At 39.3% G+C, this 13,632-nt stretch overlaps 1 protein-coding gene across 1 annotated transcript in view; it reads left to right on the forward strand.

Annotated features, from left to right (window-relative positions):
- The first annotated feature begins 1,188 nt into the window (after positions 1-1,188).
- The window catches only part of LOC102257799 (chromosome unknown open reading frame, human C11orf65), a 65,955-nt gene continuing 53,511 nt past the window's right edge, over positions 1,189-13,632 (forward strand). Inside the window, exons 1-2 of the mRNA XM_005885664.2 lie at positions 1,189-1,315; positions 9,727-9,821. Coding sequence (XP_005885726.2) covers positions 9,735-9,821 — 87 coding nt within the window. The 5' untranslated portion in view covers positions 1,189-1,315; positions 9,727-9,734. The remainder of the gene's footprint in view (positions 1,316-9,726; positions 9,822-13,632) is intronic.

Consider the following 13,632-nt stretch of genomic DNA (forward strand, 5'->3'; position numbering starts at 1 on the left):
TTATTTTAAAAGTAATATATAAACAAGGCAATGACCCTTAAATGTATTTTTCTATTTCATTTTTTTACATTTAAAAATATTTTTTTTTCTCAATTATTTACTGGCTTAGTTTGGTAGTTTTCTAGTTTTAATTTTTAAAAATTTGGTGAAATATACATAAGTTTACCATTTTAACCATATTTAAGAATACAATTCAGTAACATAAGTACATTCAACAATGTTGTGCACTTTTGTAGTTTTGAATAAATTCAAATTTAAACATAGTTTCTACAAGATTAAAAAATTAAGTACAAGTATACATAATGCTTCCATGATTATATTTTTACATATAACATACATAGCTCCTGTATGCTAATGATCAAGGTAACCACATGGAAGGGAACTACAGCTCACCCTTCCTGCTTATTATGATTGTGAGAATGATTTTAAAGAACTCTGGAAGCTCAGTGCATCACTGAATTAGCCTACAGGGAATTTCTTCAGCACAAATGTTATCATATAGGGAATTTTTTCTTCCAGTGTTTTCCCCCCACAAATCATCTTTCTTACAAACTAATTGTATTACATGCAGGAGCACAGGAAGGAAATAGCAGAGCTGGGCAGTTTCTGAACAAGAGTATTTGACATTGCAATAATCATTGGCAAACTAAAGCATTGCCAAAGTGTGAGACATTTAGATTTCAAGCAACTCAGACTTGCTTTAGATGTGCAGTATTTGTATCATTTAAGATTATCTGAAAATTCATTTACGAGGTCACCTGTTTTCACTTAAAAATTGTTTTAGAGTTAACCAGCTAAAGAGCTTCCATTCAGAAGTAGCATTGGACTGCGGTCGGGTGTCACTTACTCATTGATCCTGGGCAAGACCTGTCAAATCACTGGAAAGATCCGTTTTCTTATTTGCAAATGAATCAATTAATTAAATAGAAAAGGTTTCACTGTGTATCTCCAACATCTTTAAAATCCTGGTTGAAGTGACCGGAATTTATAACATACTGAGTCCAATTTCGCAGAAAATCACTTTGGTTTTTCTCCTAAAAGCCTTTGCCTGAAAGCCACTGACTGTGGCCTTGAGGGCTTCTAGCAGCTCCAACCACCCTCACATATGGTTTCGGATTCCAGGAACGCGCGGGTGGAGGAAACAGAAGAGCGAGGGGCGGCACCGGGAGGCGGGGCCGGGGAGCCGGGGGCGGGACCTGGGGGCGAGGCCAAGAAGAGAGACGGACCGGAACTAGAAACGTCATTTCCGTCTGCGCAGTTACCCAGGGCAGAAGCCGAGCCCCGAAGCCGAGCCCAGGCCAGCGGCGATTGGCAGGTGAAGGGAATGGTGTTCCCGCCCTCTCAGCCGCGCCTCCCCCCTTTTTGGAGACAGGTTCCATCTTCGTCTCCGAGCCCTACAGGCCCCGAGCTGTCGAGGCCCGTGCTGTGTCCGGCGCCTGGCGGACGTTCCGTTTCTCTGTAGCGCCCACCAGGCCCCCAGCCTCCGAGCCCCAAAAAAGCCCGCAGCTCCGCACCCCGCGCCTCTGCGGCGATGCTGCGCCTCCACCTTCGGGCCGACGGGGAAACACTCGCTGACCAACCTCACATGGTTCTGGGACTTCTTTCCTGTTCGACCCTTGAAATGGTTTTTCGCTTTTCCATTCAGTTATTTAGAGATGGAAAGGGAAAGGCGTTTTTAAGGAGGAGTTTAGTGGATGTTTTCCTTCACCTGCCGTTGGTATAGGATCACAGGAAAGAAGGAAAGCGGAACTACCAGACCGGTAAAGATCACGGAACTTGATTCAGTAACACGAGTAGGAGAAGCGAAATGGGGAGTGTAGGTTCTAATCCCGGGGTGTGAGTGTCAGCGCTGTAGCCCAGCTTTCTAAAGCGAATGGAACGGAGGATCTAGCGATGTATCGGGCAGGCTTTTTCTCGTGAAGCTTGGCCAGATCAGCGGAGCCATGATATGTTATGAAAGTCATTGATGTGGGACAGAGAAAAATTCTGCATCTCAGAATCTGCAAATAAAATCTTTTATTACCTGAACAGTAGTTTGATAGCACTTTTCAGTATCTTAGGATTTATGAAGTGGTCTCACATTGGTTAATTTCTTTGGAGCCTCCTGATAACCTTATGGCCTCAGTATTTTTTGTGTGTGTTTTTTAAATCTAAGGCCATCAACTGTCCTTACTCCCCTTTTTATCCCTGGACCTTGGCCTCCTAAACCTACTCAAAAGACTTTTACCCTTAAATTTATCTCTCTCTTTCACATTTAATTTCTCTCTCACTACTGGATCATACCCAACAACATCTTAACATGTGTTAATCTCTCCCATATTAAAAAAAAAAAAAAAAAAATCCCTTGAGCCCTGGCCAGGTGCTCAGTGGTTAGAACATCGGCCTGCGGGTTTGATTCCGGTCAAGGGCACAGACCTGTTGCAAGCTCTTATCCTGCCTCCCTCTGGTCTGGTGGCAAGGGAGCAACCAATGGATGTCTCTCTCTCACATCCTGTTTCTCTTTTTACCCCTTCTTCCCTCCCTCCTCTGTCTCTAAGTAAAATCAATGGAAAAAATATCCCCAGGTAAGGATTTAAAAAATAATAATAATCCCTTGGATTCATTCCCAACAACTGGCCACCACCCCATATCTCTGCTCCCTCCAAAGAATCGTTACTATCCTCAGCTTTCTCACTTCCTCAACACACCCCAGGCTTTCTTCCTTGCTGCTCCACTAAACGGTCAGCAAATCTAACTTATTCTCCATGTACTTGACCCGCCAGCAGCATTTGCCACAGCTGAGCACGCTCTTTTTTCTTGACATACATACAATGTAATTATTTCTCAGTAATGTGAGTGCCTCGTTTCTGAATCAGAAATTTTTGAACCCTGGAAGATATTTCATCAATATTTTGTACTATTCATAATGTCACGGTGACATACAAGTTAGTGTGCATTAACATTTTCACTACTATTTTCTTAAATTTAGACAACCAACAAAACAGTAAATCGAGCCCTGGTTTGTGGTGCTGGTCAAGTCCTGTGATGTACATATTCCCACCCTGGCCAATTCCAAGCTAGGACCATGGCCTCAGCAACTGGGAAGAGATGTGCAGCAGTGCTCTGTCATCGTGTTTCCACCAGGCAGATACCAGTAGATGCTATGCGGAGACCAAGTAATACCTAACTGTGGGTGCTTTTGCTCCCCAGAGGACGTTTGGCAATGTCTGGAGATATTTTTGTTTGGTTGTCACATCTGTGCTACTGGCATCTGGTGGGCAGAGGCCAGACATTCCGCTGAACTTCCTACCATGCATAGGACAACTCCCATAACAAAGACTCCAGCTCAAACTACCATTAGTGCCATTGTTGAGCAAGCTTGCAAAAACATCAGTAACCTCAAGAAAATTAGAAGTAAAATATAGTGATGGGGAGGAAAAAAAACATTTAGTCTCTTAGGTCCTGTGATTGGAGCCTGCAAATTAAACTGACAAAAGACAGACTCACAGGAGAAAAGGCATAAAAATTTCATTTGATGTTAATATTTCAATTTTACATGCACACAGAAAAGGAAGGGAAAACCCAAAGAGGCTGTTAGTATTGTATACCATGATAACAAATGGAGATAAGTTTGTGAAATGATAAGACATAGGAAGAGAAGTTTAGGAGTAAACTAATAGAAGAAAGGGGTTAAGTAAGGTTTGTTGATGCAGACCCACCTTAGTGCCATTGACAATGGTTATTTTCTTCCTCCTGGTATGGGAAAGGAAAAAGGCAACACCTTCTCGAAGGGAAATTACCTCTTTCTTTTAGGCAGCTAAACTCAGGGTAGAGAGCTTTGATTACATCTGCTGTTTCTCAGTTGTCTTCAGCTCAAAATAATCCTTATGCCAAAGTGGATATTTTGGGGTAGGATATTCTGTTCCCCTTCAATAGTAAAATAATTAGTAAGTTAGGAATTTTGAGTATTTATTACCTTCATTTAATTTAATTGTAAGTTAAGTTAAACTTTAATGATTGTGGTTAGCCCGGCTGGTGTGGCTCAGACACTGAGCATGGACCTGTGAACCAGGAGATCATGGTTCAATTTCTGGTCAGAGCACAAGCCCGGGTTGGGGGCTCCATCACCAGTGGGGGATGTGCAGGAGGCAAGTGATCAATGATTCTCTCTTATCATTGATGTTTCTATCTCGCTCCCCGTCTCCCTTTCTCTGAAATAAATAAAAATGTACTTTGAATAATAATGACTGTATTTAAAATCAGCTCACAACATTTTTGCAATTGAAAATTTGATTCTTCTGGGAGAGACCAAGATGGCGGCATAGGTAAACACCGAAGACTGCTGCCGCAAACAACCACTTCAAAAATACAACTAAAAGACGGAACGGACATCACCCAGAACCACAGGAAGGCTGGCTGAGGAGAGACTCTTCAACTAGAAGGAAAAATAACAGCACACCGAGGCTCAGAGGAGGCGCAGTGTGGAAAAAACTCAGGTGCGGAGGTGCGCGCGCAAAGCGGGCTGGTGGCTGAGAGCGCGGTTGTCGTTTTCGGTCAGGGGGGAGTCTCAGACTCTGAGCTCCAGATACGGGCGAATCGCTGGGGACTCGGACCCAAACGGGAGAAGCGGGAGTGTCTGGCATCAGTTGGAAGGCAGCTTTCCCTCCGAGGTTTGCAGCGGTTCCGGGGGTTCTGAGAAGCAGAGCCTCTGGGAACGGGACTGAGAGGGGCCATTACCGCTCCCTCCGCCCGCCCTGTTGAGCCCGCCCCGCCCAAGCCCTGCGCAGAGCCATTTGCCAGATCGCCGCAGGCAAAGGCTAGATTAGCACCTCCCCAGAGGACAGAAGTTTTCCGCGGCAGACACAGCTGATTCACACAGCCAGTCGGCCTGGTGGTCAAATCCCTCTAGTATTAACTACAACAATCAAGGCTCAACTAGAACAAGACTGCGCACAAAGACCACTAGGGGGTGCACCAAGAAAGCATAAAAAATGCGGAGACAAAAAAACATGACAGAAATGGAGGATATAGAGCTAAAAATCGCAATTTTGAGGGCTTGCAAAAATGTGCTAGAAGCTGTCAATAAACTTGAGGAGAGAGTCACGAAAACTAATGAGACCCTCGATGCTATGATAAAGAACCAACTAGAAATTAAGCATACACGGACTGAAATAAAGAATATTATACAGACACCCAATAGCAGACCAGAGGAGCGCAAGAATCAAGCCAAAGATTTGAAATGCGAAGAAGCAAAAAACACCCAACCGGAAAAGCAAAATGAAAAAAGAATCCGAAAATACGAAGATAGTGTAAGGAGCCTCTGGGACAGCTTCAAGCGTACCAACATCAGAATAATAGGGGTGCCAGAAGATGAGAGACAGCAAGATATTGAAAACCTATTTGAAGAAATAATGGCAGAAAACTTCCCCCACCTGGTGAAAGAAATGGACTTACAGGTCCAAGAAGCGCAGAGAACCCCAAACAAAAGGAATCCAAAGAGGACCACACCAAGACACATCATAATTAAAATGCCAAGAGCAAAAGACAAAGAGAGAATCTTAAAAGCAGCAAGAGAAAGAGACTCAATTACCTACAAGGGAATACCCATACGACTGTCAGCTGATTTCTCAACAGAAACTTGGCAGGCCAGAAGGGAATGGCAAGAAATATTCAAAGTGATGAATACCAAGAACCTACAACCAAGATTACTTTATCCAGCAAAGCTATCATTCAGAATTGAAGGTCAGATAAAGAGCTTCACAGATAAGGAAAAGCTAAAGGAGTTCATCACCACTAAACCAGTATTATACGAAATGCTGAAAGGTATCCTTTAAGAAGAGGAAGAAGAAAAAGGTAAAGATACAAATTGTGAACAACAAACATGCATCTATCAACAAGTGAATCTAAGAACCAAGTGAATAAATAATCTGATGTACAGAATGAACTGGTGATTATAATGAATCAGGGACATAGAAAGGGAATGGACTGACTATTCTTGGGGGGGAAAGGGGAATGGGAGATGCGGGAAGAAACTGGACAAAAATCGTGCACCTATGGATGAGGACAGTGGGTGGGGAGTGAGGGCGGAGGGTGGGGTGGGAACTGGGAGGAGGGGAGTTATGGGGGAAAAAAAAAAGAGGAACAAATGTAATCTGAACAATAAAGATTTAAAAAATAAATAAATAAATAAAATGGATAAGATGCAAAAAAAACAAAAAACAATAAAGATAGATTTTTTAAAAGATAAAGCATAATTTAGCTTATTTTGCAAGACTAACTTGTCCTTGGTCATTTCTTGCTTATGCCTCTGAAAATCATTAGTAACATGAACTGATTCCCAAGGTTGATATGAGGTAACCACTGACCAATTCCCTATCACTTAAGAAAATTCTATTATAACCGATCACTCTGATGAACAGTTGCTGCTTCCTCACTATATAAACTGCTTTATAACACATACCCCTGAGCCTCATTCCATGTTTTGGTTTTAATGCTCCCAGTTTGCAAACTGTCTTTTTGGTGTGTGCCAAATAAATTTTTACTAATTAATATTTCAATGATTCATTGGTTTTACTTCAGCTATTTATGAATCTTTGACAGAGTCCTGATCAAAATTTCAATTTTAACATCCTGTTATGCATATATTTTAAAACTGACAGAATTACAAAGAAATAAAGGCAACCATAAGCACAAGAGGAGATCTTACTACATTTTTTTTTCTGAAAACTGACATCAGGTGGACAACATCAATAAATACATATAAAATATTTAGAAGTAAGCTTAACAAAATATGCACAAACTCTTTCCAGAAAAAAAAAAATATTGAAAGATATAGAACAAAAGGTGAATGTAAATAGCTGCTTATGTTTTTGGATGAGAAAACTTAATGTTGTAAAGATGTCAATTATCCCCGAAATTAGTCTACAAATTCAAAGCAGTCCCAATTGAAACCCCAGCAAGATTTTTAGGGGACTTGGTTAGACTGTTCTAAAACAGCAGTGGAAAAATAAAGGCACACTAATAGTTCAGACAATTTTAAAAGAGAGCACAGATATGTGTATGTGCCCTTTTGTCTGCATGACTCCACAGCCTGATAGCTTGAGAGACTTCTTCCAGTTTGCTGTTTAGAAGGATGGCAGTGCACCAATTTTTGTGCACTGGGTCTCTAGTGTGTGTGTGTGTATAAAGCCCATAAGCTGGGCTGACAGTTGTGAGTGCAGCGGTGGTCGCAGGAACCTCTCCCACCTCTGTTGCAGCACTAAAGATGCTGACTGTGGCTTAGGCCTGCTCCCCCTAAGCGGTCGGTCAGACATTCCTCGAGGCCTCCCGGGCTGCCAGAAGGATGTCTGACTGCCAGCCTAGACCCAATCTCCTGGGGAGTGGCCCTAAGCAGGCAGGTGGACATCCCCTGAGGGGTCCTGGACTGCAAGAGGGTGCAGGATGGTCTGAGGCCCCCCACCCTCCGAGTGCATGAATTTTTGTGCACCGGGCCTCTAGTATTGGAATAAAATCTTATATTCATCCCTAAACCCAAATCCCCTTAGTCCCCTGGTCCCTCCCCAGAGACAATCACTGTTAGCAGTTTCTGGTACCTATTCCAGAAAAGGCAATGGAAAAAATATATGGCATGGCTATTTCACTTCTAAAAATCTATCTAACAAAAATAGTTGCACAGCTATACAAATAGATGTATAAGTTTATTCACTTTGTAATTGTAACAGCAAATATACAATCTGAATGTCCAATAATAAAGAATAATTAAATTATGGCATATCCATACTTAGGAATGCTATACAACTATAAAAAAAATGAGTAAGATCTATATGTATTAATTTGGAAAAGTCTCCAACACATATTGTTAGGTAAAGAAAGCAGAAAATACGTACAGTTTTATCACATTAATGCAAACAAATAATCCTGTATGATGTATGTATATGTGTATATATAATATATATAACCATGTGCATGTGCATGTATACATATATATTGTTTAAATTTATATATATGAAAAGAGCTGGAAGAATCACATATCTATTAACAGAGAAATATAATCTTTCAAGAAAGGACTCGGCTAGAAGAAATGGAGGATTTTTTACTCTACAGTTTTATATTGTTTGAAATTTTTTCTCCAAGAATGTATTTATGTACTATTTATATAATAATTTTAAAGTAAATAAATCTCAGCAGTAATATGAATAATTTTGAATTTAAAATAGTAATGAGATGTTAAGTAGGGAATGCTATTTACATATTTTTCTAATGTCTGAATATTATCCTGATCCTATGGTTAATTATGAATACCAAATATCGCATTCTGTATGTTGACTGGTGAAAAAGAAAATATAAGAGTATACAAGACCAGTGGACAAGAAAATATAAGAGTAGCCCTAGCCAGTTTTGCTCAGTGGATAGAGCATCGCCCTGTGGACCAAAGGGTTCCAGGTTTGATTCTGGTCAAGGGCACGTACCTCAATTGCAGGTTTGATCCCTGGCCTTAGTCGGGGTGCATGCAGGAGGCAACCAGTCAATGTGTCTCTTTCATCATTGATGTTTCTATCTCTCTCTCTCCCTCTCCCTTCCTCTCTGAAATCAATAAAAAAAATATTAAAAAAAAAAAGAAAGCAGAAAAAAACGAGTAATGAATCTGTATTACAAAGACCACTTTACAAACCAATGGAGCAAAAAGAAATGACAAGATTTGGAGACAATTGACTAATTAAAAATGAATAATAAAATTAGAGCTTTATCACACAAAAAAGAGGATGAATCAAGGTAATCACGTTTCAAAATTCAGTATAATTATTTTTCTATTTTTTCCTCACATTTTAAAAAATTTAATTTTTTCTCCTTTAATTCTCAGCCGAGGATATGTTCATTAATTTGAGAGAGAGAGAGAGAGAGAGAGAGATATCAGTTGCCCCCTCTATGCACCCTGACTGGGGATCAAACCGGCAACCTAGGTATGTGACCTGACTGGGAATTGAACTCCCAACCTTTTGGTGTGCTGGACGACTCTCCAACCAACTGAGCAACCTGGCCAGGGTTTTTCCTCACATTTTAAAATTAATGAACAACATAAACTGATGAACAAAAACAGATCCAGAGAAGCATTGATCAGACTGTCAAACCTCAGAGGGAAGGCAGGGGAGGGGAGGGGTGAGGGGTAAGAGATCAACCAAAGGACTTGTATGCATGCATATAAGCATAACCAATGGACACAGACACCAGGGGAGCGAGGGCATGAGTGGGGAGTGGGAGGGGGTGCTAAGGGGGGGTAAGGACACATATGTAATACCTTAATACAAAAAATAAAATTAAAATTTGATATGATTTTTAAAGTTATGATACATCTCAGATGTCAAAGCTATCTTTTGTATTTACCTTAATAATAGAAACAGTGACAGTGTCCTTAAAAATTATTAAAACTGATTATTACACTATTTACAAAGAAGATTTTTTTTTTCCCTGAAGTATCCTGAAATACACAAATAAACTACACTTTGTGCCTTTTCCACCTGCTGGCTAGAAAGAGTATATCTTAAAATAGCAGTTTACTCAGTTTGGACTATGATAAAGCATCTCAGAACCATATCGCTACTGTAAATTTAATATATGGCATTATTCATTCATTCATACAACTTTCTATTTAATTTTCACTGAGTTCTAGTGACATTTCATAATGGGATATATAAAGTAATTTTAAATATACCTATTTTGCTTTTTTTTTTTTTTGCTTTTTTTTTTTAGGAATTTAAATGTCTTTGGTACAAGAAGAGGAATTTGAATTTGCAAAGAGGGATAAAGCTGCCAGAGTCATTCAGAAGGCCTGGAGAAGGTTTCTCGTGAGTTTTTTGTTTGTTTGTTTGCAGCTTTATTGCTAAATAATTTAGATATAAGGTTCACCTATTTAAAGTGTACATTTCAGTAGTTTTTAGTATATTTAGAGTTGCTTTAAAAGAAGACTGTTTTTTAAAGTTTCAAAAAGTTAATATTAATTATCTTATTAGCCTCACAAATATTTATGGAGTTCCTGATCTAGGCCAGGCACTTTGATAATAGCTACTATCAATGAAAGTATCACTAATTGTCTTATTTGGCTTTCACCTCTAAAAACTTATTTATTGACTCTGGAATCAGGTTTGTGAACAGGTGTTAGGGATACATTCACTCATTAAATGTTAATTGAATACCTACTCTTGAGGACTTAAAGTTCAATAATACACCATATCTGGGTTAATGTATTAGTTCCTTATTATGCTTTAATATGGGTAGAGCTGGTCTTCTTATCCAGTAAGGAATATTCCAAGTTGATTCCCTGGTTAGGTGAGAGCCAAGAGCTAAAATGACTTCACTCTTCTCTTTCTGATAGCAGCAGCACTCTGTCTGCTTGATAATTTTGTGTGAAGTCATATGGCTGTGTTTCTAGCACAGAAGAACACCTTTGTATCAGTTAATCACATTTTGCAAAGTAGCTTCCATTTTTTCCTCTATTGCCACTATCAAAGCCATAAAACCTATTCTGGGGGTAGCTATTAATTTTCAACACTAAAATACATTTTTTTCTTAAAAATCTATTCCTTTGATGATTTCCATCAGCATACTTATCTAGGCTTAAGGGTTTTTTTTGTCATTTGTAAGTTCTTTTATCTTACATCCATATCCAAAGAGCCACATGCTATTAAAGCCAACTATATTCCTGGCACTGTGCTAGCATTTTACATTACAACCTTGCCCCTAAAGAGTTTCAGTAGAGAAGACATGCATATAAACAAACAACTTGTATATGTGTGGTAGACTGAGCACACATTTTCACTTTCTATTCCTCCAACACCCCACTGAAATAACAATATACAGAAACTTAACTCATAACACAGAGAAGAGAGTTTGTGAGCAAATAAGAAATTTTATTTCACTTATGGAAAACCAAAACAGATGGTAGCATCCTGTTGGACAAAACTGTGTATAAGACTTGCCTAGATATACTTCATTTGGCCCCAGTGAGAGAGCTAGTTTGCCATTGCAGCCCTCGAAAGGATATGGGTTAGGATTCAGCAATTTAAAAAGCCTAGAAGAGAATGACTGTAAACAAGGGAGCTGACTGAAAGTCTGTACCAGTTGATTCAGTGGTTGAATGTCGATTTATGAACCAGGAGATCAGGTTTCAATTCCCAGTCAGGGCATATGCCTGGATTGTGGGCTCAATCCCCAGTGTGGGGTGTGCAGGAGGCAGCCAATTATTGATTCTCTCTTATCATTGATGTTTCTATCTCTCTCCTCCTCTCTGAAATCAATAAAAAAAAAATATTTTTTAAAAAGTGGTTAGAAACTCTGAAAAAGGGCCAACCATGAAAGTCATGGTTCAAGTATAATGCAAATGAAAATAGTTTTAAGACATAAAGAGAGTACATTTGATCCTCATTCTAGATACATTCTACTTCAGGTAGCTCAGAGGGTGACTTGTAAATAAGGATGCATAGTTTTAGCATATTATGTGGCCTTAGAATGATTTGCATAGTGATAGTAATGTAAATAAAGATTTTTTTCTATCATTTAAATATTTTTATCAAAATAATGTATCTTTCTTTAACATAAATAAAATAATGTAGATGCATACTAAAAAGCAAGTCTTTTATGTCACTTCACTCTTTTAGACCTTCATCCCTAAAAGCAACCACCTAAACTACTTTTTGGATCTTCTAGTAGTTAGTGCCATGCTTTTAAGTAATATGTTTATATAATTATTTTTTATTTGTCAACTTTAAAAGTGACAAATTTGAAAAGATAGAGAATTTCTTACCTTTTACAACCCTACTTATTCTCTCCCCTCCTGGTATCATAAATTATTATTATTTTTTCAGTTCTTCTGTTTGTTACCTTATTGCTTTAAAAAATATTTAAACATATATTTCTTGTTCCATCATGCTAATATAGCATTATTTGACAACTTATATATGATGAAGATATAAATATCCCTACCCTTTTCTTCACATAATCTCCCAATATCCTAACCCCCAATTTCTATCACCTCTACTACTATATTGTCAATATTTACTTGGAACAGTTTTTTATATATCCTTAATACAAGTCCTTTATTGAATATATGTTTTATGAATATATGGCACCACAAAAAGGTACTAATAAAACTTCAATAACTGACACTAAAGAAATGGAGATCTCTGAACTGTCTGAATGATCCTCTTAAAGAAGTTCATTGAATTACAAGATCATATAGACTGAAGTATGGGTGTGTGCTTTGGTGGAAGCATTCCTTCCATGGTGCTAAGACTTTTATAGCCATAGAGCCCAAATGTATAAGGAGAGGAAGCAAAATTTTCACTAGTGGATCATTAGAAGTAATATTGAGAGGAAGCCACTTTCATTTCTACCCCTTGATTCTCAGAATCATAATTGTTGGCTCTGGGCAAAATAACATCATATACTCGTTATTGATTCAGATGATAATACTATGACATAGAGGACATCGCCCTAATCTGAAAGGTGTTATTACTGGAGCTCTAACTGTAACTGAGTCTCTAAAATTCCACTCCACCATTCTCACAGGCCAGTTAGTTTAGGGCATCGTTTTTCAAACATTTTCATCTGATGGCACATATAAATTAATTACTAAAATTCTGCAGTACACCAAAAGATACATGTTCTTTGCCCAATTTGACAAAAAAAAAACAACTGGTATAATTTTTATTCCACTCACACTGGATGGCTATTGTTGTGTTGGCTGTTGTCATTTCTTTATTTGACAAACTAAGGGGAAAAGAGTTGCCCAATTCAAAAAAAACAAAAAACAACTGGTATAATTTTTATTCCACTCACACTGGATGGCTATTGTTGTGTTGGCTGTTGTCATTTTTTTATTTGACAAACTAAGAGGAAAAGAGGTCAGTGCCCCTGACTAAATAGTCAGGTATTGCATTATTTTAAAAATGCTTGCAGTGTGGTCCTGAGGATTAAAAATGCTGCAGAGTAAGTGGATGCTGCACGGACATGCTCCCAGGAACAAACTGGAATTACACTAAAATACAGAAAAATTTCCTGAATAATCAATGGAAAACTCCCAGGAGAGAACACTGATACCCGAGGACCAAAAGTAGAGACCACATAGAGACTGGTAGGAGGGGCAGAGATGCGAAAGAGCTGGCCAGGCACCCACAGATAGCAACTGAAGTCCCTGAGACATATCTCAGCTCTGGGGGTTTGCCACTGAGAACTCTGGGACCTAATCCCCAAGCTGGGCCACTCAGCAGAGAGCACCAAAACTGAGAAGGGTACCCACATAACATCTGGCTGTGAAAAGCAATGGGATGTTGTGTGCCAGGGAGTGAGAGCTGAAAATCCAGGCACCCTGTTAAAAGGCCAATGCACAAAATTCCCTGTGGAGCTACCCACCTTGTGCTCAGGCAGAGGAAGGGTGAAGTGGACTGGAACTATGAGAGCAGAAACCAGGACTGGGGAGAAAAACCAAGATGGCGGCATAGGTAAACACCAGAGATTTCTGCTTAGCACAACCACATCAAGAATACAACTAAAAGGTGGAACGGACATCATCCAGAACCACAGGAAGGCTGGCTGAGTGGAAATTCTACAACTAGAAGGAAAGAGAAAAGCATACCGAGACTCAGAGGAGGTGCGGTGCGG

Source organism: Myotis brandtii, unplaced genomic scaffold (genome assembly GCF_000412655.1).
Source record: "Myotis brandtii unplaced genomic scaffold, ASM41265v1 scaffold920, whole genome shotgun sequence".
NCBI classification, from domain to species: domain Eukaryota; kingdom Metazoa; phylum Chordata; class Mammalia; order Chiroptera; family Vespertilionidae; genus Myotis; species Myotis brandtii.